Below are 26,722 nucleotides of genomic sequence, written 5' to 3' on the forward strand. Positions count from 1 at the left end.
ATGTCATTTGTCAATGTAAGTGAGTCATTTAAAGTGGCTTGTCCTTGTTGGGTTGTTCAAAAGTTTAAAACAAAAAGTAAATGCCGAGTTTTTTATTATTATTATTAATTCGACCCTGATGTGGTTCATATGTTGGCTTTATTCGTGTTGATTAAACTTTCTGATATATTTTCCCCACTGAAAAATTTGCAGAGGTTGATCATACCTTTAAATTGGAAAACGTTGCCTCAATTCCACAGTGTTTCATCAAAGTATCTAATGAATCTATAAAGAAATAAAAAATAGTGGTTTTCAATTAAACTATTTTAATATTATACAAAAATGTGTAGCTGCTGTGGCTGATGCTGAACCACCTTTGTCACATGCTTGCTGTAGGAGTGGGTGACCTCTCTGTAGAAGCACATGGGAAAAGCTCAGCGCCCTTGAACAAGGTTGGAGACCATTACTAATTACCAGAGAGGAGGGTGGAGGGGTTTGGTGGAGAGACTGTCGTTTGATAGAAACAATGTTCATTTTTCACCCAATAATCACCTCCATGTACAGATATAAGCAACAGATGAAACACTATAGATATTTCTTTAGGCGCTGTTATCCTCTGTGATTCGGCTTTACTGGGGGGAAAACTATAGAAGAGTCAGGTTCAAGCGGCTGAAAGAGATGAAGGATAACGGACAGCATTTGTTTCAACAAGAAGGGCTGAGGGTGATAGGACAGGCGTTGAGCCAGAAAAGAGATGACCCCCACCCCACCCCCCCACATTCTTAATCTGCTCCGATGCTCATGTCAATTGGTAAAGAGGGTGTGACCGATAGAATAGATTCCCAACTTAAAGGCTTTATAGCACCACCCCTCCCTCCCCGTCTTTAATTCTCCTCTCTTGTTGTCTTCACGCAAAGGAACGGAAGAAAGTGAAGTGAAAAAAAAGGGGAGACAGAAAGATTCCTGCTGTAAGTGTAACGTGAAATTTAAGCTGCAAGAATCAGCCACCAGCATTAGTTGGTTAAGTATCAGCACCAGAGAAGGGGTAATGAATGTAGAAGGGGAGACATATGAAATGTCATTAATGTTAATTCTAATCACTTTTTGGCTATTAAGCACAAATTAGTGAAGGCGATGTTAAATGTCATGGTCTGTCCTGGGATTCATATAAGAGAGGGTGGGGGGCACAGAATAGGTTCTCATTTACATACTTAAGATCCAACTTAATTCTCATAAGGGCTGATGGAAAATGAAGCTGAGCCGTAAACCGATGACGATGACACGCAGGGGCTCGGAGAAAACACAAACGTTTTCTGGCGGCTGATTCTTCATTGTTCGTGCTCAAGGTCATTTTCTTGAGCTGCTCGTCGAACGTCATTCCCTTGAATAATTCCACGCAGGCTTTTCCTCCCTCTGGCTTTTTAAGGTTTGTGCTATTTAAGACCAATCATGTCAATGTGGAAAAGAATTAATCCTGCTTAAAAATATATTACATGACTAGAATGTATGTTAACATCCCCCTGATTCTGTCTCTGGATATAGACTTTAGTTTGGAAGAGCAGGAGATAGTTGAAGTAAATAACCGTGTGGCTGGATATCGAGAGGAGTTCATTGTCAAGTTCACTTATATACTTACAAGGGCTTGTTTTCATGTAGGTACTCTGTATCTGTCAAGCACTCAAATGCTGGAGGAAAATCAAGGCAGTGAACAATGCCGCATTTTAAAAGCAAGTCAAGCTAAAGCCCCACAAAAACCATGTCATGTAATTCATTGCGATAGATAGATTAACCTCAGTGCACCGCAGAGGCCTCTGCATTCTTGTCCACATTGTTCTAATGGCAGCCCACGGTCTTTGGGAATATCCTGTTTTTTTTTGTGTGTGTGTTTTTTTTTTTTTTGCTCCTCTCTCTTTCTATCCTCTGTGGCTACAGTTGACTGTGGGAGAGTAAATAACATTTGATATGCATAAACAGCCCCTTCCTATTCATTACTGTCAGAGCGTTGGAGTGCAGGAGGCGGAGGTCAGCATGTGAAGGTCCTCCTCAGGCAGGAGAAACGCCTGTGGTAGCTGTCACTCCTCTACTCCCCCCTCCCCACCACCACCACCACCACTACCACCGCCAACACCACAACTCAACCCCCAGCCCTCCCCCACCACCACCTCCTCTATCCTCCTCTTCCTCCCCCTCCCTCACTCCCCTATTAGCACAGGCTCCAGGTCATAACCTTTCCGTGGCATTTTGCGATTCCACCACCCTTTGATTAGTGCAATATTTACATATTTCACAGTGGAGAGGGCGTTCTTGTGTCGCAGACACTTGAAGTGTTGTAAATGCGTTTGGCCTTTTGCCTGGGAAATGCGGAGGAGTCTGACTCTCTGGTGGTAACTGTAGTCAAGGCTGCCATGCTGATTTACGCCGTAGTGTGTTTTAAGTATATTTACCCCTCCATTGCCCGCACTGCCGTACGCATACAAGAGCCATTTGGTGTGTGATGTGGCCCTCGTCTTCTTGAGGAAGGCCGTTTAGCAGCCATTAGAGAGGGATAGTGCTCCCTGGTGGCAGATATAGATCATGCCCTCTGACTCGGACTGTTCGCAGCAAAGCTACAAAGGGTTACATGCAAAGAGGAAGCTGCTCCAGAGGGATGTTCATTCTTACACGTAAGTGCAGCGCGAGCGATACCACAGGGACATGGATGAGATGGAGGCTCAGAAACATGGCAAATGAAACTGGAGCATGGGCGAGAGCTGACTGAATGAAAGTTACAGTGCATAGCATTGGATTGGCATGAGTTTTTGTTTGTAGAGAAATGAAAGAATCCTGGTGACGTCTTACAAGCTGGATCCTTTGGCGCAGGTACTGTCTTGATACGACCACAGGGAGCCGCTAAAGTGAGAAATTGTCATATCGTACTCACAACAGTTGGAATAAGTTTAACCCGATTATTAGCAGTGTATCTGTTGAGACCTTGATGTATAAATATCACAATCAAAAAGGTACTGTAATGAGTTTTCAAACATATAATGAAGCATGGTGAAACTTGAGCGTCTTTTGTACCATGACCTCAGAAAGTAAGTTCTTTATGCTGAGAAATACTCTTGTAATCCAACATCAAACTACAACTTTTACAGATCTAACAAATGGGATATAATTTATCAAGTAGTGAGCTGTATAGGTTAATGGGGTGGGGTCACCAACTACTGACAGTATAGCCTTATATTTACTGGACAGATACGAATGGTATCAATCTTCTCATCTGACTCTCGGCAAAAAAAAAAAGAGTGAGTCAGAGTATTTCCATAAATGTCAAACAATTCTTGAAACAAACTAGTTTGAAGTGTTGTCCAACCATCTCTAAAGACAGATTTAAAGCAGTTCTGATCTCTGTTCTGTTCTGTTCCTAAACTTGAGGGCAGGATCAAAAGCCTGTCATAGAGACGTCTGAGAAATGGTAATTATTCAAATGGGGATAACACTTTTTCGGACAGTCAGCGCCTTGAAGTTCTTCTTGGTGGTACTCTTGTTAGAATGAAATAAAAAGTGATGAAAATGGTTGTGGGAGGAAGGGGGAAAAAATAACTAGGGAGTTCAAATCCTGCCTTCTTTCTCACCTAATTGTTGCATGAAATGGGCTTCCTTGTCTTTGTTGGCCTTATAAAGTAAGAAGTTGTTAGACATAGCCCACCAGTATTTTACCACTGACTATTAATACCACGTCACAGTTGTTTTTCTTCTGCCAACCAGTCAAGTCTGTCCAGACTTCCAGAAATCAATAAAAGGTGCTATGTATGTTTTCATGATGTATTAACTCTTGAATAATGGCTGCAAATGTGATTTTGATTCGGCTGCGTTGACCTTTGACTCTCAACTATAATCAGTTCATCCATGGCACCAAGTGAACAGATTGACATGAAAACATAAAAGGTGTAGAGGAAGGGTTTTCTACACTGACCAGAACAAAAAAACCTATCATTCACCCTTTAGCATTTCCTTAAAGAGTGAATGTTGTGTTAGGCTTCTCCTGCTGCATCATGTTGGGGCATGAGGATGGTCACGTATCAGCTATCATGTGCCAATCTAAAAATCCCAGTCTCATGCAGTCCTTAATAAACAAAGCATTCATTGGCAAAAGTAAAAAGACCTTGTACCTTCTCTGTGCAATAGTAAAGAGTAATGTGTTGATACCCCTGTGGTTACACCTCTGTAAAAGCAAAGACTTAGAAAGAGAACAACAACAGCTTTCTTTTACTGCGGGAAATAAAAAAGAAAATCGCATTTTACTCTGTTCTCTCCAACACACCTATCCATCAAATTTGAGTCAGCCTGACGTTAGGCGTATTTTCCACCTCAGTCAGTCACTCAGTCAGTCAGTCAGTCAGCCTCTGTCTGCCGTGTGACAGAAAGAAGAGATGTCAGCGAACAGGTTTTTCGGGGAGCTCAGGGCCGTCACGTCTGCCTTCGGAGTGACTGATGAGGTTGAGAAGAGTGACGGGCAGCTGCAGTCTTTTCTCAGCCCGCAGGCCTGCCTGGCATTAACGTTATGTGCCATGTTCTCAGAGGGAACCCGTCATTCAGCCGTCACTCAAACCGACAGACAGATGGTGCACGTAGACGCCGAACATGAAAGAGACTGGCAAAGTAGCAACAAATCCCTAGGTGGTCCCTCGTAGTTGAAGGGTGAGGGTTCCTCATCACCGTTGCTTGGCAGCTCGACTTCAACCGCACGGCCACACATGGACATCAAGGTGCCAACGGGCCGGGCGAACATCAAAGTCACTATCCATCAAATGTGTCACATGCTATGAAAGGGAACAGCTTGCAGTGTGGCTTAGGTCTGATCTGTTTTTACATCTTCATAAATCATGACCACTCTCACTTTCTTCAGCCGGCGATGGAGATTGTGTGCGGAGCTCAGTCAGAGCTAGAAGGCACTATTAGAGACACCAGACTGTGTTTGAGAGGCAGGTTTGTATGGTAGAGTTTCAGTTGCATTGGAAAAAAGTGTGGGGCAATTAACAGTAAATTTGCGTTTGCATTCTACTGTGCTAGTTTGTTAATGGCTTTTATAGTATTTTTCAATCTAGTTGACCAGGAAAAGCAAGTACGTCAGCCGCCTAGTAGGCTACTGCACCACACGTGCAGAATTCATATGAGGTGATGTGTGTGTGTTCTCCCAAAGGCAGTGAAACATCCTGAACAATGGATGTGTTAGTCACACCAGGTTTGCTGTCTGCATGTCAGGTGTGTCAAATACATGTATTGATTGATGAGGAGATGGGAGGAAACAGATAATGCATGACCATGATACTTGTGTAACTCTGTTGTGTCTGTAAGTCACCATGGAGATACAGTAGGCCTACATTGCAGGTTGAGCAGATGCTGCATTTAGCCATTTGGAGGATACTTACTGTATATCCGAGGCACATCACAAGCTTCAGTCCAAGAGGAAACAGGAGTAAGTACGAAGCATTACATCTATTTAATGAAAGGGAGATCAAGTACAGGAATGCATTGCAAGTGCATGGTAAGTGCTGGTTAGGTAAGTTAGGGTGTTAGAGGTGTTATGAAATAAGAGGCTCTTGGAGTCTTCAGGAGATTCTTGAAGATGTGCTTCAGAGAGGTAGGATTAAAAAGCATTAGATAGGTTCTTATGATTGACTACGATTATGAGTATCACTTTTCAATTGATCTTCTAAAGACATTCAGGTAGGCCAGAGGTTAAACAGTACATGAATCCACTCTGTTCTTGGTAAAGTCAACTTTATCCCTGCTAGTATTTTGTATAATGTATATTTTTACTCCAGACCATGGAGCCTGAACATTGAGTCAGATCTGAATCTTCAGTTTGCCTTACCTGCACTTTGACCGTGTGAGTTAACTGTACAACTCAACCAGAGAGACATAAGGACAGTTACAATTGAGGACATGAACTCCACACTAAAGGCCCCCTAACTTTTGAACAGAGGACCTTTCGGTTGCAAGGTGAGAACATGAATACACTAATGAACGGTTTACATCCTAAATTGTAAGAAAATAAAATCTCACCATGTTTTATGGGTTTTTTTCTGCCCTGTAGCTGTGGTGAGGCAGGGAATGTAGAAAGTCACCGACACTGATCAATATTTAGTGTTGATATACCAGGAGAGCTAATGTGCACATGGTGACAGTAACATCTGACGGCCATGAGTGACCCGACCAAGAATAAGCTGTGTGTGAGAGACACAAAGGAATACAAAATATGTTCAGTTTCTGATCCTGTCAATATCCACAGACAGTGCACTACCTGGCTCTTTGTAAATTTCACACCAGTAGTGTGAGTAAAAGGGGAAAAAAATAAAATGTGAAAACTGTGAATCTGTGAAGCTTTTTCATCTATACTTGGACGTGTTCAGTCACAACGGCAAAAACAAGCAAACCCAGATGAAACGCTGCCAACAGGTGCCATTTTGTGTGTCTTTATTGTGGACATGACATTACATCTTTTTGAAATGATGTACAAAAGTGTAACAGAACTGAGAATGGCTCAGACGAGGTAGAGCTTTCACATCGGCTTGCTGGCTTGAAAACGACACGGTATAAAACAAAAACAACCCAGAAAAATCAAATTAAAACAAATGCTCCTGTCTGCCTCTGTCCTCTTATCCTTTTTGAAGTGATAATAAATACAGATATCAACCAAATACATTTGGAATAATAATGTCTTCTAAGGTAAATTAATCATGAAGTTCATAACAAATATTATTTTAAAAAAGCAATACGGACACAAATAATACAACTTAAGAAGCATGATAAAAACCCAACCAAAGAGAAAAGAACAACACCTGCCAGCCCCTCTGGGAGGGCAGCCATGACTAGCTACTGAACAAATCCTACAGTTTAGCAAAGAGAGACTAAAAACACACTCTTACATCTTTATGAAAAATAAGCACTGCTGCACCTAGTATTATCAAACTGTCCATGAGGAATCGTAGCTAAAAAGCTGTGCCACACAGCCGCCACCGAACAAACCATGTCGTTAAAATCTATGGATTCATCCTAATAATAAAAGAAAAGCCTCTAAAACAGAAATGACGTTGAAGTGTGTTAGCCGGCACCAATAAAGAGACATTCTCAAAGAAACCTTAGCTAGAATTGGACAAAATGAGAACAGTTAAAGCAGTAACCTAGTCTAAGTGCACTAGTAATGCCATTTGGTTTCTACTGCTGTATATAAAGGGTTTGGTAAAAGTGGATTACAGATATACAGTTTATATTACATACACTCACTCCTGCTTCATAGTTTTTCTAAGTCACACTTCGGAGTACAAATTCATAACTGAGGAGTTAATCTTAAAGGGAATTCTGTACATTGGTATTAGTACTACACTACCTCGAAGGCTAGAGTATCCGTTTCAAGTATTTTCACTACCCCACACCTTCAACATACACATTTGTGTATTATTAGGCATATTCAAGCACACAACATTGTATGCATATCTAAACAACCCACCCACTGGTTACAGCAACCATTTCATCATCATGTAAAAACTAGTGAGGTCTCAAAATAGACGGGAAGTACAGTACTCTGTCTGCTCTGTGATCTTTCACTAGTGTGAATTTTGATTCTATGCGTGCAAAAGTCAACAGTTCGACTCTTGCTCTTTAAGTAAGAACTACTTTCTTTTCTTCTCCTTCTTCTTCTGTTCCCCAGTGTGTCAAGGCATTGCTTATTCAATCATGGGAGACCGCTGAGGGGAGAAAACTAAGCATGGGACACCAGAGAAAGAAAGAAAGAAAGAAAAAAAAAATCATCCTTGCAAAGAACAGTTGATACCTTTATACCAGCCAACAAACTTAAGACAGGCTTTCATCGCAGAGGAGGTAGGCTAGTATACAAAGCATCTAGAGGGAGGCTGGAGTACAGAGAAGTCAGTGAACCTCTTATACAGTATGAAGAGGTTTTGAAAAGAATGCACATACACATGCATTAATGTACACTCTCACTCACAACTGGGTTAAGGCTGTGACAGCTCTAGAGTCCTATAGGCTTCAAAGCGTTTCCACTTTATGTATTCATCCCCGAACTCTCAGGAAGCCTGACCCCCGTGACCTCTGGCTGCTCTATCTATCTATCGCTCTCTCTCTCTCTGACCTCCTCTTTCTGGCCCTCTACAGTACAAAATCTTCACATCACAATTCCAGGAATTTGTCTCATGCCATGGGAGTCTGATTCATTAGTCTGCTTATATTTTTGCTGTATAAAAGCAGCGCTGAATCTCTTGATTGTACTTTGTGTCTGTGTTCATTTGTGAGGTCAACCTGCCAGTTTTAACGCATCAGTTGGACATCATCTATTCAATGTGAGGCTACAGGTAGCAGCCGATTAGCTTAGCCTTGCACCGGAGACGGAGGAACAGCGAGCCTGGCTCTGAGTGTCCTGTTTCAAATTTCTTAAATGGAATAAAATTTTAGATGATTTCCACAACTTCGCAAGAAAAAAGTCTAAATTTGTGTATAAAAATATGTTTTCTGACCCTCACATTACATAAAGACCCTGTTGGGAGGCCTTGTGTTAAGGTCCCATGTGAAGCTGATTGGCTTTCTACCAAAAGGGTTAAGAAGATTTTTTGGAGCCAGGATTCAATTTTAAGAGATCAAGAGACCAGGGGAAAAAAATCACCCCTTTAGCAATGAGAAAATATTAAGATGCATCTTTGTGGCTAACACTACAAGTACCATTTTCTCCTTTGCATCTACACAAGTTGGAGTTTAATTGTGCAATCCACTAACGCCGTCCTGCCACTCCCACTGCTTGGAGTCTAATTCAAAGTCAGAAGTGTTGGTGTGGGAAACACTCCCTAATATGATGGAGTTATGGAGGAAAACTGCCTCCACTTCCCTCCCTTCCTCTTAAATGGACAATAATTGAATGACCATAAAAATGGTACGCTCATTTATATTGGCTATTAAAAACGCACACTCTTTTTAATGAGCACTAAAGCAGACACCCCCATTAGCATTCTCTCTCTTTCTCCCTCGCTCTCTTTTTAATCCTACCTCTCTCCATACTCTCTCTCTCTCTTTCTAATCATCAGCTGCACAGCCTCCGAGTGGTCACTGCACTCTGGAGTGGAAGGGAAGTGAGTTTAACACACTTAAGCACACTCACACACGCAGATGCAAAGTCTTCATCTTCACGACTTAAGAGCCCGGAGGAGACGAACTTGCAACGTGTCAGTTGACTGCTGATGAAGGGCAGAGCGTCTTCTCCTCTCTCACGCCATCTCTTAGATGACCAGTGTCCTGAGGAATGCACAAATTCACACAATAAAGCTAAATGTAACAGGAGAAGGTGTAGGGTGGGGTGGGGTGGGGTGGGAGGGGAGGGGGGGCAACCACAGCAGCCATGCATTGCCACAGTCCTTGATTAAAACGCTGTTGTGTTGAAGTTCCGTTTTTTTTTCCTCCTCTTTGCTTTTCTTGTGAAGCTGCACGGAGCATCTTCACGTGTTGGTACCTCCAAAATGGCAGCAAGAGGTAACTACTATATATCAATTCTCTGGGCTGCTTTATTCAGATTAAGGTGATGTAAACTACACACAACTTCCTCATTTTTTTTTGCCAAACTTCACACTTAAAAAAAAAAAAACATTAAAGAAGCAGCCTTCCTGCCAACATATTTTATATTTCACTCTTCATTTCTTTTTGTGAGGAGAAAAGTTCCCGTCTGTGTGCACGCCTGACAGCTGAACTTCAAATTGCAGAGTTCTTCCCAAAAAGTGGACAGGACACTCTTCTTCTGTGGCCCTATTCTGTGATTTTAAAATTGTCTAGAACAGCTTTAACTCGATTCTTTACAATAATAATAATAATAATAATAATAATAATAGAAAAAAAAACTTCCAAAAACCAAAAGAACCTTCATTGTAGAAAATTCTTATAAGGTCATTAAAGAGTGATGGGTGCAGAGGAGAGGCTCAAAAAGTCAGTGGGGAGTTTTGGGTCCTACATCCAGTCCTCTGATCTGACTGTGACGGTGACAGTGGTATTGGGTTGTGTGATTCCCTGAATAGCCTGGTCCCAAGTCCAGATCCTGGTCTATCAGAGGGTTGAGGGTTATTGTTTCTGTGGTGTTGGTGGGTGGTTGTCAGCCAGCGCTCCTCGCTCCTCCTGGCCCAGCGACAAGCTCCTTGTGTCTGGATACTGGCTGTTGTCAAAAGGCAAATGGTGGACACTCTGGACGTGCGTCTTTAGGTTCCCTTTCTGAGAGGCTCGGTATGGGCAGAGCTGGCAGCAGAATGGCCTCTCCCCTAAAGGAGCACACACACACACACACACACACACACAATAGGTTGATAGGTCAGATAGGAGGCCACAGGATTTGGAGAAGGACAAGACATTATAGGGAGTAGTGAATATACGGAGGAATTAACAAGACACAACGATGCAGACTCGCTGCAGTGGGAGCAGAACAAAAAAAAGCAAACGGATAAACATAAACCAAGACACATGATGGCAGTTAGCTACAAGTAGGGAAACATTATGCAGGCCAAGATCAGCGTTCACATTTAATTTTTTACACCTAATTTCACTTAGTAAGTTAACTTTGCTTCTTTATCCTGACCCAGATGGACTTCCTCTTCCTTTCTGTTTCCTGCCATCTGGAGAGAAGCGCCACACACTCCCTGTCTGAGCAGTCCTACTTGTCTCTCTGTGCATTTCTCTCAATCAAACAGCCCCCAACACACAAACACACACAGACACACACACACAAACCCGCTACACTGTACACACACACACACACCCTATACTCTTTTCTAATTAGACTGACCTACAATGGCACAGACACCTCGGCAAAAATAAATAAAGAAATAAAGAAAATAATAATATAAAAAAAAAAAAAAATCAGCAACAAACACCTGAACAAAACAAATGAGATTGCCATTTAATTGCACCTAATTATCATTTTGATAAATGGAGGAATATCAAAGCGGGAAAACAAATGACTCCCCGTGCCCCTCCCGCACCCCTATCCCTGAAGAAGAAAAAGCGAAATATAGCTGTTATCATACATCATCAGAAACACAACAGAGAAAAGGAAGAGGGGAAGGTGGGGGTGTGAGGGAGGGGGCTGGGTAGGGGGGAGAGGGAGATAAAAAACAAAAACAAAGAAAAAAAAAAGATATAATTAATCACAGAAAAATCAAAAAAGGAAACAGCTGGAAAGACAGCGAGGGTGAGACGTGAGAGGAAAGCGAAAAACCTCCACGACATCGTCCTGCGAGGAAACATCGCTGACGGGACCGGTGCACTACATTATACTAAAGGTTATCGTCACCGTAAAGCAGCGTCAACACTACATCTAATTGGACCCCTCTGCCATGCCTGCTCCCATCATTCATAGTGTGCGGTAAATCTTGAGTCCATGTGGGTGTGTGTGTGCGTGTCTGCGTGTGATGTGTGTGATTAATTAAGATGGAGGCGCAGTGTGTAGAACCCGGCTCTCTCCGAATGTCAAAGCTGAACAGATTTACTCCTCTGCTCCCTCTACCTCGCTGCTTGTCTCCGTCACTGACTCTGGAAACTCTGAAAGTCATTAAAGGGACTAAGACGACTTTTATTCGTCCATCCAACAAGCAGCGGCCCACAGTTATTCAATTTACCGTGATAAAAGACCGAGATAAGAAGCCAGATCTCACACTGAGGAGGATTTTTTGTGCTTGAAATGATTAAAATAGCTGTCAATTTCTATCCTCCAACTAATAAACTGACCAATCAATTAATCATTTTACTTATAGCCTGTAACCATTGTGGTTTTATGCACTTAAGCTCCTCACTCCTCATACTAACTACCAGCATGCAGTTCTCCCACTTCCTGTACAGGATATGAAGGATTTTTACCAACAGACGCTGCAACCAGACTCCTGGAAGGCCATCCATTCATAAATGTGGTGTCGTGTGTATGCGGGATATTTGTTGTTTATTATCTAAAGAGATTGATTGATTAATTGATTGTCTCTACAATACAAAGAAGGGAAGGGATTGATAAAAGAAGCTGAAATTTGGCATAACAGAGAAAAAAATGATTTCACTTGTGTCAGTGTTGAGTGAAAAATCAGCAGCTAAAGAGGAATAATAAACAACAGTATTGAGGAAGTAAGGTGCCTTTTCCTCAATTACTCAAGTCTAACTCCATTAAAAACATGACGGTTACCAAAACTGATACAAAACTGAAGCGTGAAGCATTTTGATGACGCATCTGTGATACATCATGCTGTCATCAGGTGTCATCCAGCAAAAAAAAGAAGAAAAAAAAAAGAAATAGCAAACGATGTGAGAATGCCAGGTGTTAATGCCAGGTGCAGAGTGTGCCACATGTGACTGTTACACATGAAAAAACAAAAACAACAACACACATTCACAACAAGATGAGGGTGTGCAGGACTGACACAGACATGCACATGCCGAGGTGAGACAGTCATAATAAGAAACATGCAGAAGCGATGGGGGGGGAGCCCAGTGATTAGCTATTGTGCCACATACTTGTTTGGGAGCTTCAGAAGCGGTGGTGTGAGCGTCAGTACCTCTGTGGAGTCCGTTAAAATCAAACCCAACTGTGGGGGGAGAAGGAGGGTGGGGATGGGGAGGGGGGAGGAGGAGAAGGAGGAGGAGGAGGAGGGAGGGTGGAAGGGTGGAAGGGGAGGAGGGCATTCGGTTAAAAGCTCTACCAGATCCACACAAGCATTTTTTTTTTTTTTTTCTCTTTCACCACCATCCGCACACTGTAGCACTTGCCACCAGCACCCTTGCTAATAGAGGGGAGCTGGCAGTGATGATGATGGTGATGATGGTGGTGATGATGGTGATGGAACCTGGTGGAGGCAAGTCAGTGATTTAATATGACGCATGTTAATGGAGGCCTCGGGGTGGCTGGCCTTTTCTGCGTGTGCACGTCCATGCTGAAGACAACCACTGGTGACAACATTAATTACAGCCTCGGCAAGTGTTTACAGAGTCTAAGCATGGGTATGTGTGTGTGTTAATGCATCGCATCGTGTGTGTGTGTGTGTGTATGTGTTTACAGTAGGGCTTGGGGGGGAGAGGGGGGGGGGACTGAGTACTGCATCACTTACCATTTGGCCCCTGTCACTTAGAATCACTGGCTGTGCCACATATCATTCACACTCTCTATAAAGAAGCTACTTAACTCACTGTCTAGTGTGATCACTGCCAGGCCGGCTGATGGACATGACAGGACAGGAGACAGGAGAGGGGAAGGAGGAGGAAGAGGAAAGCGGGCCTGAAGAGAGGAGAGGAGAGGAGAGAGGAGAGGAGAGGAGAGGAGAGGAAATAAAGGATAAAAGAAAGATGAGAGGAAACAATAGAAGAGCAGAAATGATAGATGATGGAAGAAGAGAAGAGCGAGAGAAAGGACATACAAAAGGAACAGAAATGAGTAGAACAAAAGAAGAAAAGAGGAAAGGTGAGATGAGAAGGAAGTAACGAGGGAATCAGAGTAGAAAGGAATGTGAAAGAGAGGGGGAAAGAAAGAGGGATGGGACGAGAGAAAAGGTGAGATGAGCGGAAAGCATAAGTGAGAGGAAAATAAAAGGAAGAGGGGGCCGAGAAATGAGAAGTGGAGGGGGAAAGGAGGAAGAAGAGGAAGAAGGCAGGACGTCTAAATCAAGCCGTTTGGTGAATGGCATCGGGACACATGCAAATGGATTCATAAGGCTGGCATGGACAAATGCTGTTCTGCTTCATTAGAATGCACAATTCCATCTCTCTAATTGACATGTGATTAATAATGTATACAATTTGTCACAGGTCAGTATCTGGAGCAAATCATGTTTCAGTTTAAAAAATAGAGACAGCTGCCCAGCCCAGGGCAGGGGAGGAACTCACAGACTGGCTGTCACACTCAACTGAACAAAAAGATCTGTTTTGATTTATTTCGGTGAATGCAGGGACGTCGCCGACGTATTGAGAGTCGGACCATGAAATATTGTCGAGAGCGTGAATCCCCGTGCATATATTCTCTATAAGTCATGTGAGTGTTTCTGGGTGGATAAATAGCTTTGAGGGGCGGCGATGCTGCGTGTGCACAGGTGGCACAGGAACAAGTGACTGTCGAAGGAGAGGCCAGAAAAAATGGGAACGTCGGCTGATGAGGTTGTTCTACAGGTTTAAGGCCTCTCTCACACACAGTACATCTCACCTGCTGTCAGAGCTGTTGCTATTTGCCGAGGTCTGTTTGTCAAACCGTTCCTTTTTACTAATGTCACACCTTTACTGACTGATGGTCACTTCTTTTATTTACTGCAAATATTCAAGAAATGTGAACAGGTGACCTCTTTGACTCAAACAATGAGCAAGTTAAACTCATTTAACATTTCACAGGGGTTAAAAGCTGACACATGCTGATAGCAGTGGCAACAGTAGAGATGGTTTTGTGGTGTATTGTTGTTTAGATGATGTGTGCACATGTGTAATCTGTGGGTGTTAGTGTTGGATGTTGGTTGTATTTACCTGTGTGGGATCTCATATGAGTGCGCAGGTGGCTGGGCTGACTGAAACTCTTTCCGCACTCGTGACAGAAATACTGTCCTTGTCGCATGAGGGACCTCAGCATCCCTGGTCACACACAAACACACACACAGAGAAAAAAAGAGGGAACACACAATTAAAGAAAGCACAAAATTAGCAAAATATACAAAGAGTTATTGTTTGAATTGAGATTTTTTTATTTGGGATAAGGTTTAGACAGATTAACTGTTGAGGACATCTGTAGTACTTAGTCAGTTTAAATCAACAAGTCTTTATTTAAAGAAGGTGCAAAAATCACATTGATTTAAAATGTTAAACACTAGCGATTTGGGAACACTTCAAAAGTATGTTTTTCTTGCTTCTTTTACATTTTTTATTCTTGAATGTTTTGCCAAATGTTGTAGTGATCAGGTGTGTTGTGTTATATACAGTACACTTTGATGTTTCATGTCTGTCCCTTAAAGGAATGTGAGTTAAATTTAAATATAAAAAAAACTTAATAAAAACTTAAGAATTAAAAGAAAGTCAATAAAAAAGAAAAGTGTCCTAAAAAAACATGTGCTTTAAATTTCCATGTGAGATTCAACATGTGACTTTTCCCCTGAAGAGTGGTGGAAGAGGAGGACATCAGTATCAGTTAAGACATCTCCTCATGGCGGCGTTCGCAGAGATTGAATGGAGACGTAAAGGTCAGTAATGGGCAGAAAGTGAGTGGGTGTACATAAGCAGCACAGAGCCTGGCTGGAGCGGTGGAGGTAGGTAGCGTCAGTAGTGGACTCGCGTAAGCATCATTAGTATGTCTAATGTGTCATTATGAGCGGCTAGCTCCAGGGGCTGGACTGCAGCTGTCACACAGCATCATCTCAGAGGCTGACAGCCAGACACACACAGCACACACACACCGCATAAATTACAGGCAATTAAAACGCCCCGGCTGTGATGTGCCCGCTCCGCTGCCCGTGTGTCACATGTCAGGTGTGTGTGTGTGTGTCTGCATGTGTATGCATTTCAGGAGTCATATCTCTCTGTGTGTGTCTGTGTGTCTTCGGTCCAAGTGAGGCATGGGCTGTGGCACACACTGGCTACATTTGCACACACACACGCAGGGCAACAGGGTGATGCTGCAGCACAAGGCACCTTTACATATTAATGGTTTTAAATGGCAAAAAGAAGCAACTTGTTGAATCTTGATGACTTCAAAGACCATGCATTCAGTCACATGACTATCCTGTTTTTACATTTAGTCATTTTCTTCATGTAGGTGTTGAAGAATGTCGATGAATCTAACTTTCCCACTCGTCGTGGCGTACCCACAGTGTATACACTTTGCTGTCACATCACAGAAACTGTGACTAATGCAGTCACAATATTTTAAAATTTCCTGAAATTACCTTTTTTTTTTTATATACTTTGAGAACACACTTCTTACACTTCTTGCTCTAATTCTTAACTGGATTCCTTGTGGGTAAACTAAATTAAATTTGAAACTTTTTTAAAGATACTTTAATTGTGCATGGATTTTACTTTGAGGCCCATTTAAAAACCAAAGTGAAACTCTGACCAAAAAACCAGCCTATTTCCGACTGAAAACAGTTAATGAGAGTTCTGAAACTATAATGAGGCAGTATAAGAAAAATGCCACCAAGAAATTGATTATTCTGGGGCCATGAAGCCCAACTGTGTTTGGTAAAGCAGACAGGTTGCATGCTGAGTGGCTAAAAGTGAGGCCAGTCAACTTCAACAATCATGTTGTTCCATGATGACAAAACATTTCTATTTGTAGCAGTTAGACAGGTATTAATAATATAATGCAAACATAGTGCGGCAGGAGGAAAACAGCACATTGGGTCTATTTGATGACATAATGACCGTTGCGCACTCGCATTCTCACGCACACATACACATGCACTCCTGTGACCTCTCCTGCTGACATGTACCAGGCCCCGGGGGGGTTGAGGGGTGCTTTCATTGAGGGACACGCTTACTGCTCAAACCCCACGCTGGATACATCAGCATCCCCAAGAATTAAGGCTGGCATATACCTGGGCAGTGCCCACTGGTTGTTGTGTGTGTATATTATGTTTGTGTGTCTGTTGGTGAGTGGTGAGTGTTGGAGGGACACAGCAGGACAAGGAGGACAGGGAGGCGGAGCAGGTGACAGAGAGTGTCTCTGGCAGCCCGACTGCTTGGCCTCTGGATACTCTGCTTCTACTCTGAGCCGCCAGCCCTTCTCACTGATGCACTAATGAAAGACAAGACAGTGCTGGACAGAAAACACAAGCAGACACATACACACACACACACACACACACACACACATGCTGGTGCACGTATTGCAGAGAGAAAAGGGAGAAAGACTCAGTTGCTCAAAAAAGGTCACTTTATAGCATGTGACTCAAAGGGCTAAGGCGGATCGTGACGATATGTGCCTGGACGGGTGACAGCGATGTCATGTGTCTGCTCTGGGGCTGTTGTCTTTGACCCCTGGCTCCATACAGCCCCACTTGACCTTAGAGACACAACTGAAAATGGGCAAATAATACGGATGTTCGGTAATGACCATTTCCAAAGCAGCTGGTGGGGTAATTATTCTGTCTCATCTCTCTCTCTCTTTGCCTCTTATGTTCCCTCTCTCTCTGTTTTGCCTCCCTCCATTCGCATCTGTGTGAGTCTCTCGTCAGGCAGAGCCGTGACCTAAACAGTTTGTGACAGCTTTCTGGGAGAGTGGAGCTGGAGACTAGGCATGCCTCGCAGACCTGAGAGTAGCAAAGGTTCTCTCACGTCTTTCACAGCGAAAAACAACACACACACACACATACGCACACACATACACCAAACTTTTGCATCTAAAAAACCAAAGCACATATGGACACACATGCACAGACACACATGCTGCCCTAGATACGGCCTTTTATCATACCAAGCAAACATGTGTGCTCATTTAATGGATTTCCCCTTCATTATTCAAAAACCTTGTCAGAAAGGAGCAGTATATGTGTCTGTCAATCACTTTCTGCCAGATGGTGAGCTAGTGTGAGAGAGCGTGTCAGAGTGGATAAATATGTATACCTGATTGAATATGGCTCATTCATCAAGGTATGGATTTCCGTATGTGACTGTGTGTGTCTTTTCCTGCTTTGACTTGTCAAGTTCAGTCAATTCTACTCAGAGCAGCTCAGAGACAAGATGCTCAGTGGAAAATATTCCTCCTCAACTCCTTGACATTTGGCATTTTCACAGAGGCCAAGATGCTCTGGGCGCACTGCATGTGAGCTGATGATGAGAGCTTTCACGGGAGACTTACTAAACTAATAAAAAAAACAGACTTCCGGGTTTGCTTTGCTCTAAATCGCAAACACATAATATCAGTTAACAAAATGCCTGCTTACCAGTGGGATCCAGCAGGGTGTTGGCTACACCCCAGCGGTGGTAGAGGGCAGCCAGTTCATGGGGGCTGTAGTTTTTGAGGAAGCTGAGAATGTCACTTGGCATCTCTGGTGTCTCTGCTATCGGCTCCTGCTTTACATCTCCACGAGCCTCTGAAGGCAAAGAAGAAGCAGAAAAGGAGGAGGAGGAGGAGGACGAGGAGGAGGAAGTCTGCAGAGTGCCTCCATGTGCCTGGGAGGCTCCGTAGTTGAGTCCAGCTGCAGAGCTGTGGGTGATGGTGCTGGGCCTGGTCGTATTCGCCCGGCCCTGGTGGTTGTGGGAGTTGTTGTGGAGCAGTTGATGAGGAGAACCCCTAGTGCGGCTGTATTCTGCGAGGCCGTGTTTGCTGGACAGCATGAATCCGAGGCCCTCTTGTGGCATCAAGTAGCGATCGGCCATCCTGGAGGCAGCAGCAGCGGCGGCGGAACTGGGGCTGGGGGCTGAGGAACGTGAGAGGGTGCCAGTGCTTTTCTCTATGGAGCTGGAGGATGACAGCGAGGTTCCCCGAGGGTAAATATCCACTTTGGGTCTGAAGCGAGACTGATGACTCTGGTCCTCTGTGTGTCTGATGCTGCTGCTGCTGATGCTGCTGCTGCCTGGCCGTACTGGGACTCTCCCAGCTTGGGAGCCTGAGGAGGATGAGGGACCCCTGGAGAACGAGGAGGAGGAGGAGGAGGAGGAGGGGGTAGAGGATGATGATGATGATGGTGTGGCCGCATGACTGGCTGGCTTGCTCTTCTTTAGGACCTCACTCGAGTTGGTTGGGGGCCGGGTTCGTTGAGTGCGCCTCAGCGGAGGCAGCGGTGGACACTCCTTTCCCTCCAGGACCGGCGGGGGACCAGTGCGTCTCCTGGAGGATAACAAGCCGTCCCTGGCGCCTTTTGAGTTGTTCTTAAAGGCCCATTTAGGAGCCAAGTTGGAGCTACTGCTGTTGATGCGGTGAGCCACGGTCTGGTGCATCCAGAGCACCTCGGGGTAGCGGGTGGAGTGGGAGCAGAAGGAGCACTTGTGGCTAGGGAGGCTCTTCCTGTCCAAGGTTGAGGAGCCTTCCCCCCTGATGCCTTCAGCCCTCACACACAGATCCACGGGGGTCACGCTGGGATCGAGTGGTGACGTTCGAGCTGAATGGTAAGACGAAGGTGATGCGGAGTTGTTGAGGCCCTGCAGAAGAGCTTTCTTCAGCTTGGGATAACCACTAGGGGTGCCTCGGTCCAAGCTGGAGCCAGGGCTAGGAATGGGGCTGGGTCGATCTTCGGGGGCAGGCGGGTGTTGGACACGAACATGAGTCAGATAAGCCTGCGAGTCTGTAGCAACAAAGTCACACAGGCTGCAGATGTAAGGCTTCTCATCTGTAGGGGGAAGATGTGACAACATAAAGGTCAATGACTGCAAAGGGAATTGTCTAGATTATACTCCTCTCTACCACCAGCCATAAGTCAGAGCTCATTACCTCAGTTCACTGTGCCAGATTCATATTGTTGCAACCACATGTAATTCTAGTGAACAGCCACCAGGCTGCAGTATTGACCCTTGTTCCTATACCATCTTTTTACATTTTAAAACGCATGGAACGTTTCCTGCCATTAGTAAAATTATTGCCTATGCCATCATGATACAGCTAAACAGATCAACACAAAAACAACAACAATTGTTTCATCACAATATCATAAGATGTTCCAAGAATACATGTGAGTATAACTGTCTTTTTTTATTCCTGTCATTGAAAACACTTTTACAACTAGGCTATCATATTCAATTTGTCAAGATTATGTCAGTATCTGTGGTGATTTTGGGAGGTTATGGTGATGAAGATGATGTCAAACAATCGTAGACTGTAAAACATTACCACAGACTTAAATAAACACATTTCTTTTTGTCACATTTAATTAAATTCCACATTAGGACTTACAAAATTGGTTTATTTATTGTATGGCTGTTGTGTTGGAACTGGATTGGACTGCACATGTGTTTCTTGTTTCAGGTTTTCAAGGTACTTTATTGTGTTGAGTCAAGACTGCTGATTCCTGATGCAGCTTCAGAAACTATCCACAAGGGGGTGTATATGTCACATACACATGGTGTTTTAAGTGTTGACATTGGAAAACTTAATATCTTCCATAATATCCAATTCCAGGAGTTAGAAAATAGGACTTATCATCACAGTAGTAGTTGTTGTGTTTCGTTGCTTGATAAATGCTGTAAACATACAGGGATGTAAAACATGAACTCCTCTTGTAAGTGAGTTTCTTAACATCGTCATAAAATCATGATATCAGAGCCATGCCAGGTCATAGGACTTTATGTCATCTTATATACAAATAATGGGCTGAAATCCCCTATGATCCAACAGATCAGATATTACATTATTGTTCTTTCCCCTACTTCTCCCTGTTTTTACAACAATACCGGTAACCTGCCATCTGTTTTTCATTTGGCTTCCTGTTGGCAACAGTAGCCAACAATCACAAATCAGACTGTGCCAAGGTAAAGCCCCAGGGCTGGGAAGTTAAGTAGGCACTAGGCAGGGTGGTAAAGCTGATGTGCCCTATCCTGAAAGCGGATACAGTTCTTCTACTAATTAGAGTCACAGTAATTGATGAACATAATTGAATACTGTATCAACAATAATATTCCTACTACCCTTCCAAAGTATCGGTGCAATCAGAGTGATTGAGTTAGATCACTACATGTCCAAAAATGACCTACTGCTCATAGTTATACTTATCATGTTGCCAGTGGACAAAACAACATAGGTATCTTTAAAACATGTAAATAATCAAAGTATTCACCTATTCAGTATTCATCTATGTCACTAAAACTATCCTCAGTCTGATTTGTCAGAAACCCTACGCCAGTGTCAGTATGTACATGTTTACAGTACTGCACTGTACTACACTGCAGCTTCTCATTTGCATTCCCAAAAAGTAGCAAAATGGCTGTAAGGGACAACAGAGTATTTGGGACTAGAGTGTCCTCTGAGTGTCTCTTTCCCCATTGCCTGCATCCCTCTCCATTGGGAGGTGACTCTATAAATAACCAATCCCTCAGACGTAAGGCAGCCTGGCTGGCTTGGTGGTAAGAAGAGTGAATGAGTGACGGTGGTCAGAGGAGGTAACCTTAGTGATTAAGAAAGAGTCGGAGGGGATGGAGAACAAAGAAACAAGGGAAAAGGATGGATGGATGGATGGATGGATGGATGGATGGATGGATGGATGGATGGATGGATGGATGGATGGATCAACCCAGTCCCATGATGTCTTGTCAATTCATTTGGTAAATGCAATCTAAACTTTGTCATAAATTTCAAATTCTTTAAATAGCAGCATAATGCAACAATAAGTGTGTCACATTTTAGCATGTACTGTATGTAAATGTTATGTTTTATGAATCTGATATATCACACCCTGTAGTTTTTTGTACAGTTGAGCTGAAAAGATTCTGTACCTCGGATGCAACGCCCTGCTGCCAGAAAGCAATATGTCTATTTTGGAGCGACTGAATTCCTAACAGTACATTTATTACTACAAAAGGAGCTAACCACACCTTAAACTGCTGCAGTATGGGTGTGTAATGTTTCTACTCAAGCCAGTTGTTATACAATAAACAACATCAGTGAGAAGTAAAAGTAAACATACAGACATAGTTCCATGGCAAAGACACAGACAAAGGAGAGCAAAAACCATATTCACACACAGATAAGGGGGTGAGGGGAGTTTCCTGAGACAGGAAGACCTGAAATAGCACACAGCTCGATCAGGCCTGAAGAAATGTTGCTGCTATTTTTGAGTGTCTGTACTGGGGGGGCGGGGGGTGCTGGTGGAAACAATCACTACAATTCTTAGCTATCCACTATCCTAACCTGTACAAATAGTGTTTTCTGTGTTTGAAAAAAAAACCCAAGACAAAAAGACAAAAGCCAGAGACTGCCAAGTGCTGCATACACAGGAATCTTTCCTTTAGCATATTTCAGCTGTGATTATGGGTGTTTGCCCTTGCATGGGTAGGTTTTTCTTTTTTGCTCTGCAGTGTTTATTGGTTGTGGAGGTGAAAAAATGATAGGCATTCCAAAAATGCCCTCTGCTCTACTGACATCCCACTGAAAGGCACAAAGTTTCAAGTAACTGATAGCTTTATTGCCCTGTGATACAAAATGACTGCCCTGTTGTAAACAGCATTTTCAGTGGCAGTTAAAGTTTATTGACCATTTTTGATTGTATTTGTGTGCAGCACTCGATAAAAGAACTGAGGCCAGGTGTAATTTTGATATTTTGCCACATGGTGGCTCTAGTTCCCACTCCATAGAGAGGAAACTGGACCTACACACATTTCATCAACAGATGTTTACTACAGAGTGACAGCCAGAGGCCTCAAGTGGGAGGCTTGAAAAGAGCTACAGTCATTTCTGCCACTAAAAATCCCACAGTGTAATTGGGCCTATGGCATTCATTGACTTGTATGACAGTTATATTTTCCTATTATTTTATGCTATGAAGTTGAACCAGTATCTAAAAGACGAAAGTACTAATGGTGGGAAAAAACAGTTTTGGGTTCGAAGACATGATGCTATTACTTTCAACACTTAAACCAGCTTTTTTCATTTTTACTGTTAGTGATTAAATGGATGAAAGGTTTTTTTTTTTTTTTAAAGCTGCATTTACTCACCACCATATTTAAAGTTAGTGCTTTAACATCCTTACATTGTTCCTTTGATTATAGATGATCTTTTTGAAGTATAGCGAAAAGCCACTGCATAATGACAGCAAAAGACTGAAGTCACTGACTAACCTGAAAGCTCTCCAGAGTTCGACGTACCCATCTCTGAGGCCTGATCGCCAAGGGTGGAGGCCGGTGGAGAATCTCCATACCCGGGGGTGCACGGTCGGCTGGGGGAGCCTGACTCTGGATCACTGGTGGAACCCCATCTCTCGTCCCTTGCATTTCTTTCCTTTTCTCCAAGAGATGCTCTGCCTCCATCCTTCCTGTGGACCCGCTGGTGGACGATCATCTGATGACGACTGCGGAACACCTTTCCGCACTCAAAGCACTCGTTGGACTTTGACGAAGCTTGCGACTGGGATGGCCGCCGCCGGTCTTGGCGAGACGATGGCCGGTACTCTGAGTCACTCAGGCTCTCCGGCGTTCGGTCTCCAGAAGACGCATGGCTTGCCAACCCAGAGCTGCTACGTCTGCCTGTGCTGCGTTTCTCTTGACCTTGCAGGACATAACGACTGCTTTCCTTCTCAAAAACCACAGCAGCTCCAGCCAGGGCCTCCTCCCCCATACTTCCTCCCCCATAAGAGGCCTTGTAACTAGGCTCCACTGGCTCCACAACTCTTCCTTTAGTGGCTAATTGCCAGGCCTGGTAGCTACAAACTGGATCTAGTTCTGGGATCCTTTGACCCAGAATCTTCTCACTTTCTTCTTCTTCGTCCAGGGTCTTTTCCTCAACGGGCTGGAGGTTTAAGAAGTCAAGAAAACGTCTCTTAGCAGCTGGTGAGTCCTCATCATCACTGGGTCTGCACTGATTCTGGGATTTCCTCCCATAGCTCAGACTATGGACCTTTTCATGGGCTCTAAGACTCTCTTTGCTGTGAAACAGATTCCCACATTTACAACATGTTTGATAGATGGATGTAACAGAGGAAGCAGCAATATCAGGATCCTGTGCTACGTCATTGATGGTCGCCGGATGCTCAGATAAATCTGACTTTGACCGTGACCTAGATTTGGTGTTGTGTGTTTTCATGTGAGATTTGAGGAACCAAGCTTCACGGAACCGCCGTCCACATATACGACAGCAGTGGTCCAGGATCCCTGCGTGTTTCTTCATGTGTGACTTCAGAAACCAGGCTTGGGTGAAGACCTGGCCACAGGTCTCACAGGGGAAGGTCCCGTCGTTCTGAGGTTGCATGACCTCAGGTTCGTTAACTGTCTCCTCCTTAACAGGCGTCTCCTCTTCTGCGTCTGCTGTGATGTGGACCTTTTCAATGTGGCTGAGGAGCTGGTCTTCTCGCAAGGCCTCGTAACCGCAAAGACGACAACAAAAAGGCCGCTGGTCAGTAATAGACTTCTCTCTTTTCATGCTCCTTGCTGGCACTTTCCTCCGACTCTCATCAGCACTATCCCCATTGATCATCCGGTTACAGGCAGAGCTGCTCTTAGTTGGACTCGTACCTCCATCAAGACCTTCTGAAACACTCATCTCCTCCTCCTCTGCCCCACCTTCATCCTCGTTAGAGTGATGGCTAGAGAGAGTGCCCAATTTATGGCTGCGGATGTGAACTTTGAGGTTGCCCTTCTGAGAGGCTCTGTGGTCGCAGTAGGGGCATTTGTAAGGCCGTGCACCTGTGTGGCGTCTCATGTGCTGCGACAAAGAGCTGAGGAATGGGAAGCTGCGTCCGCAGACATTGCAGTCGAATGACCCAGGGATTTTGTCATCTTCTCCCTCCATCTCATTTTCAGGGTTGGCTTTGTCCACAATCAGCTTTTCCTTTTGGGTCTCCATCACCTCCACACTGTCTCTAGGATTCATGGTACAAACAAACTATCCTGGCAATCTGGCCTTTCACAAGCTCACAAAAATCTTGAAACTACTGCTATCTGCAGTTGCACATCTAGAGGTATCTAGTGTGCCTCTGTCGGTCAGTAGAAATGCTATCTGCCTTCAGTCATCCAGAAATCCAGCTGCTAACACAGCAGCTCATTTAGCTCACTCCAGTTATTGGGCACCACACCATCTATCCATCTTCATCTGGCACTGTCAGTGAGTCAGTGACTGAAACTCTGTGTGCAACTGGCAACCAGCTTTAACATTTGCTTAGTTGCATCAAGCAAAATGTGTTTTTTTTTGGGCTAATGAAGGCCACGCTTGTAATGAAAAAATAAAATATCTTTCTTAGAATCAAGCGTTCTTACTCAATTTCAGGTCATTATTATGTCAGTGGCAGGAAGCTGTGAGAGGTTTCTATGTCAGCGCAGCTAATCCGCCAAACTTCTGTTCTTCATTTCACTGGCTTCTGTTCTTCATCCCACGTTTTTATGTGTATCACCAGCTTTCAGGCCATGTAACAGTGAGCTCTCTATTGCATGGCTTTCATGTATATCATCCACCTGAAAAAGAAAAAGAAAAAGAGAGGTGGTGAGAGACAGCAAGTGGGGAGGAATGTGAGAAAAGACACAGGGGGCATGTTAGTGGAACATTTTCAATTTTCAGCTACAGTCAGTTACCATTTGCATTCATAGCAAAACTGACTACAGTAGCCTATGTAGGTGGACTGGATGTGCCATATAGACCTCATTTTACTGGCAGGGTAACAGTGAATTAAAAGGTAGGTAAACTAAGACCTCAGGGTGGTGATCATCATGAAGCAAACCATTAACAGAAATGACACCCTGACATCTCAGCAGATACTTGAATTTGTACTTTTCAGGTAACACTACAAAGGTTGCTGCACAAGCAGAGTAAAGTGAAAGTGAAAAGTGAAAATGTTCTTTTAATTTAATTTTGAAAAAAGTGTGAGTTTGATATTGAAAAACAAATATGGCACAATTTTATTGACATATTGCTCACCCCCAAATCCACTGTGATGTGTATAGGTTTTAAATACCCTTATATAGATTTACAAGTATAAGTATTATTAAATAAGAGCAGGTGAGCTATTATCATGTATTACGTCCACTATGTATCTGAGGCTTCCGCTGTCGACCACCACGCTTGTGTATGTGTGCGTGGTTGCGATTGTGCATGAGTTGTGCAGGGCTCGGGGGCTCTGACGCCATACTGGCTGAGTCGACACTTTACACAATCAGGGTGGTGGTGGTGGTGGTGGTGGTGGTGAGGGGTCATGTTCACATCAGCAAGATCAGCAGTGCCACCATATTCCCTCCCCATACTGGCCTCATGCACCCGCCTCAACTGACACTATCACATGACAGGGATCTTAAGTACACAACAGGAAGTGGCTCTTCAGACAGTTTGCTTTGTTCTATTTCTCAAACGGGAGTTGAATCGGGTCGGGCAGAGAGTCAAACAGAAAGAGAAACAGACGGGGTGATAAGACAAAGACTTTGACAGTGTTGACTAATTTCATTCTGCATGTATTTCCTTCAACGAGTGGATCATTTCCATAATTTGCATATCTTCACGAACAATTTCAGTTGTAAGTGACATTTTCTAAATCAAATATCAATATTTCATAATATCGTAACATTTTCATATCATTTCACCACATTTCACTATCATGACCTATTGTTATTTCTTGCTGCAAAGTCACAATATTCTCATATTCTCACTAGCAGGTTAATCACATCTTTTTTCTTTTCACCCTGTCAGCTCAATAAAACGTAATTTATAACATATGACACATTTGTATGTACATTATTAAGATAAAGATCAAAACTTGAAATATTAAAAAAAAAAAATCCATTTGAGGTTGGAGTATTAATTTCAGCAGATGCAGGAACCTGAATGTGTGGACTCTATGAAATGTGAGTGACAGCATTATTACAGGCTATTATATAAAGTGCCACAGCCCTTAAGCTGAGTTACTGCCAGGCTCTAATTATAAGTGGATAATTGATCATAATCATAAGAGGATAAGGTGGTGGAGGAGGGAAGTTAGCACAAGAACAATCATATGTCTTAAACTCTCGCACTGAAAATGACTACCCTGCACCAGAGCCACCTATCTATCTAGAATTATTCATGCCACTAAAAATCAGCGCAGCCTCAATGGTTCACCATGCTTCCTCCTGGAGTGCTTAGTAAGCTAAAGCTTCCAGAGAACAT

The 26,722-nt window shown here is 43.5% G+C and overlaps 1 protein-coding gene across 1 annotated transcript; it reads right to left on the minus strand.

Moving 5' to 3' along the window:
• Window positions 1-9,806: 9,806 nt before the first annotated feature.
• On the minus strand, window positions 9,807-24,466 carry znf516 (zinc finger protein 516; the record flags this gene model as incomplete). Its single annotated transcript, XM_083989155.1, has 5 exons — window positions 9,807-10,271; window positions 12,505-12,575; window positions 14,491-14,595; window positions 17,898-19,283; window positions 22,720-24,466. The coding sequence occupies 5 exons, from the start codon at window positions 24,464-24,466 to the stop codon at window positions 10,212-10,214; spliced, it is 3,369 nt and encodes a 1,122-aa protein (XP_083845281.1). The 3' UTR covers window positions 9,807-10,211.
• Window positions 24,467-26,722: the final 2,256 nt, after the last annotated feature.

Source organism: Trachurus trachurus, assembly GCF_905171665.1.
Source record: "Trachurus trachurus genome assembly, chromosome: 16".
In the NCBI taxonomy this organism is placed as follows: Eukaryota; Metazoa; Chordata; class Actinopteri; order Carangiformes; family Carangidae; genus Trachurus; species Trachurus trachurus.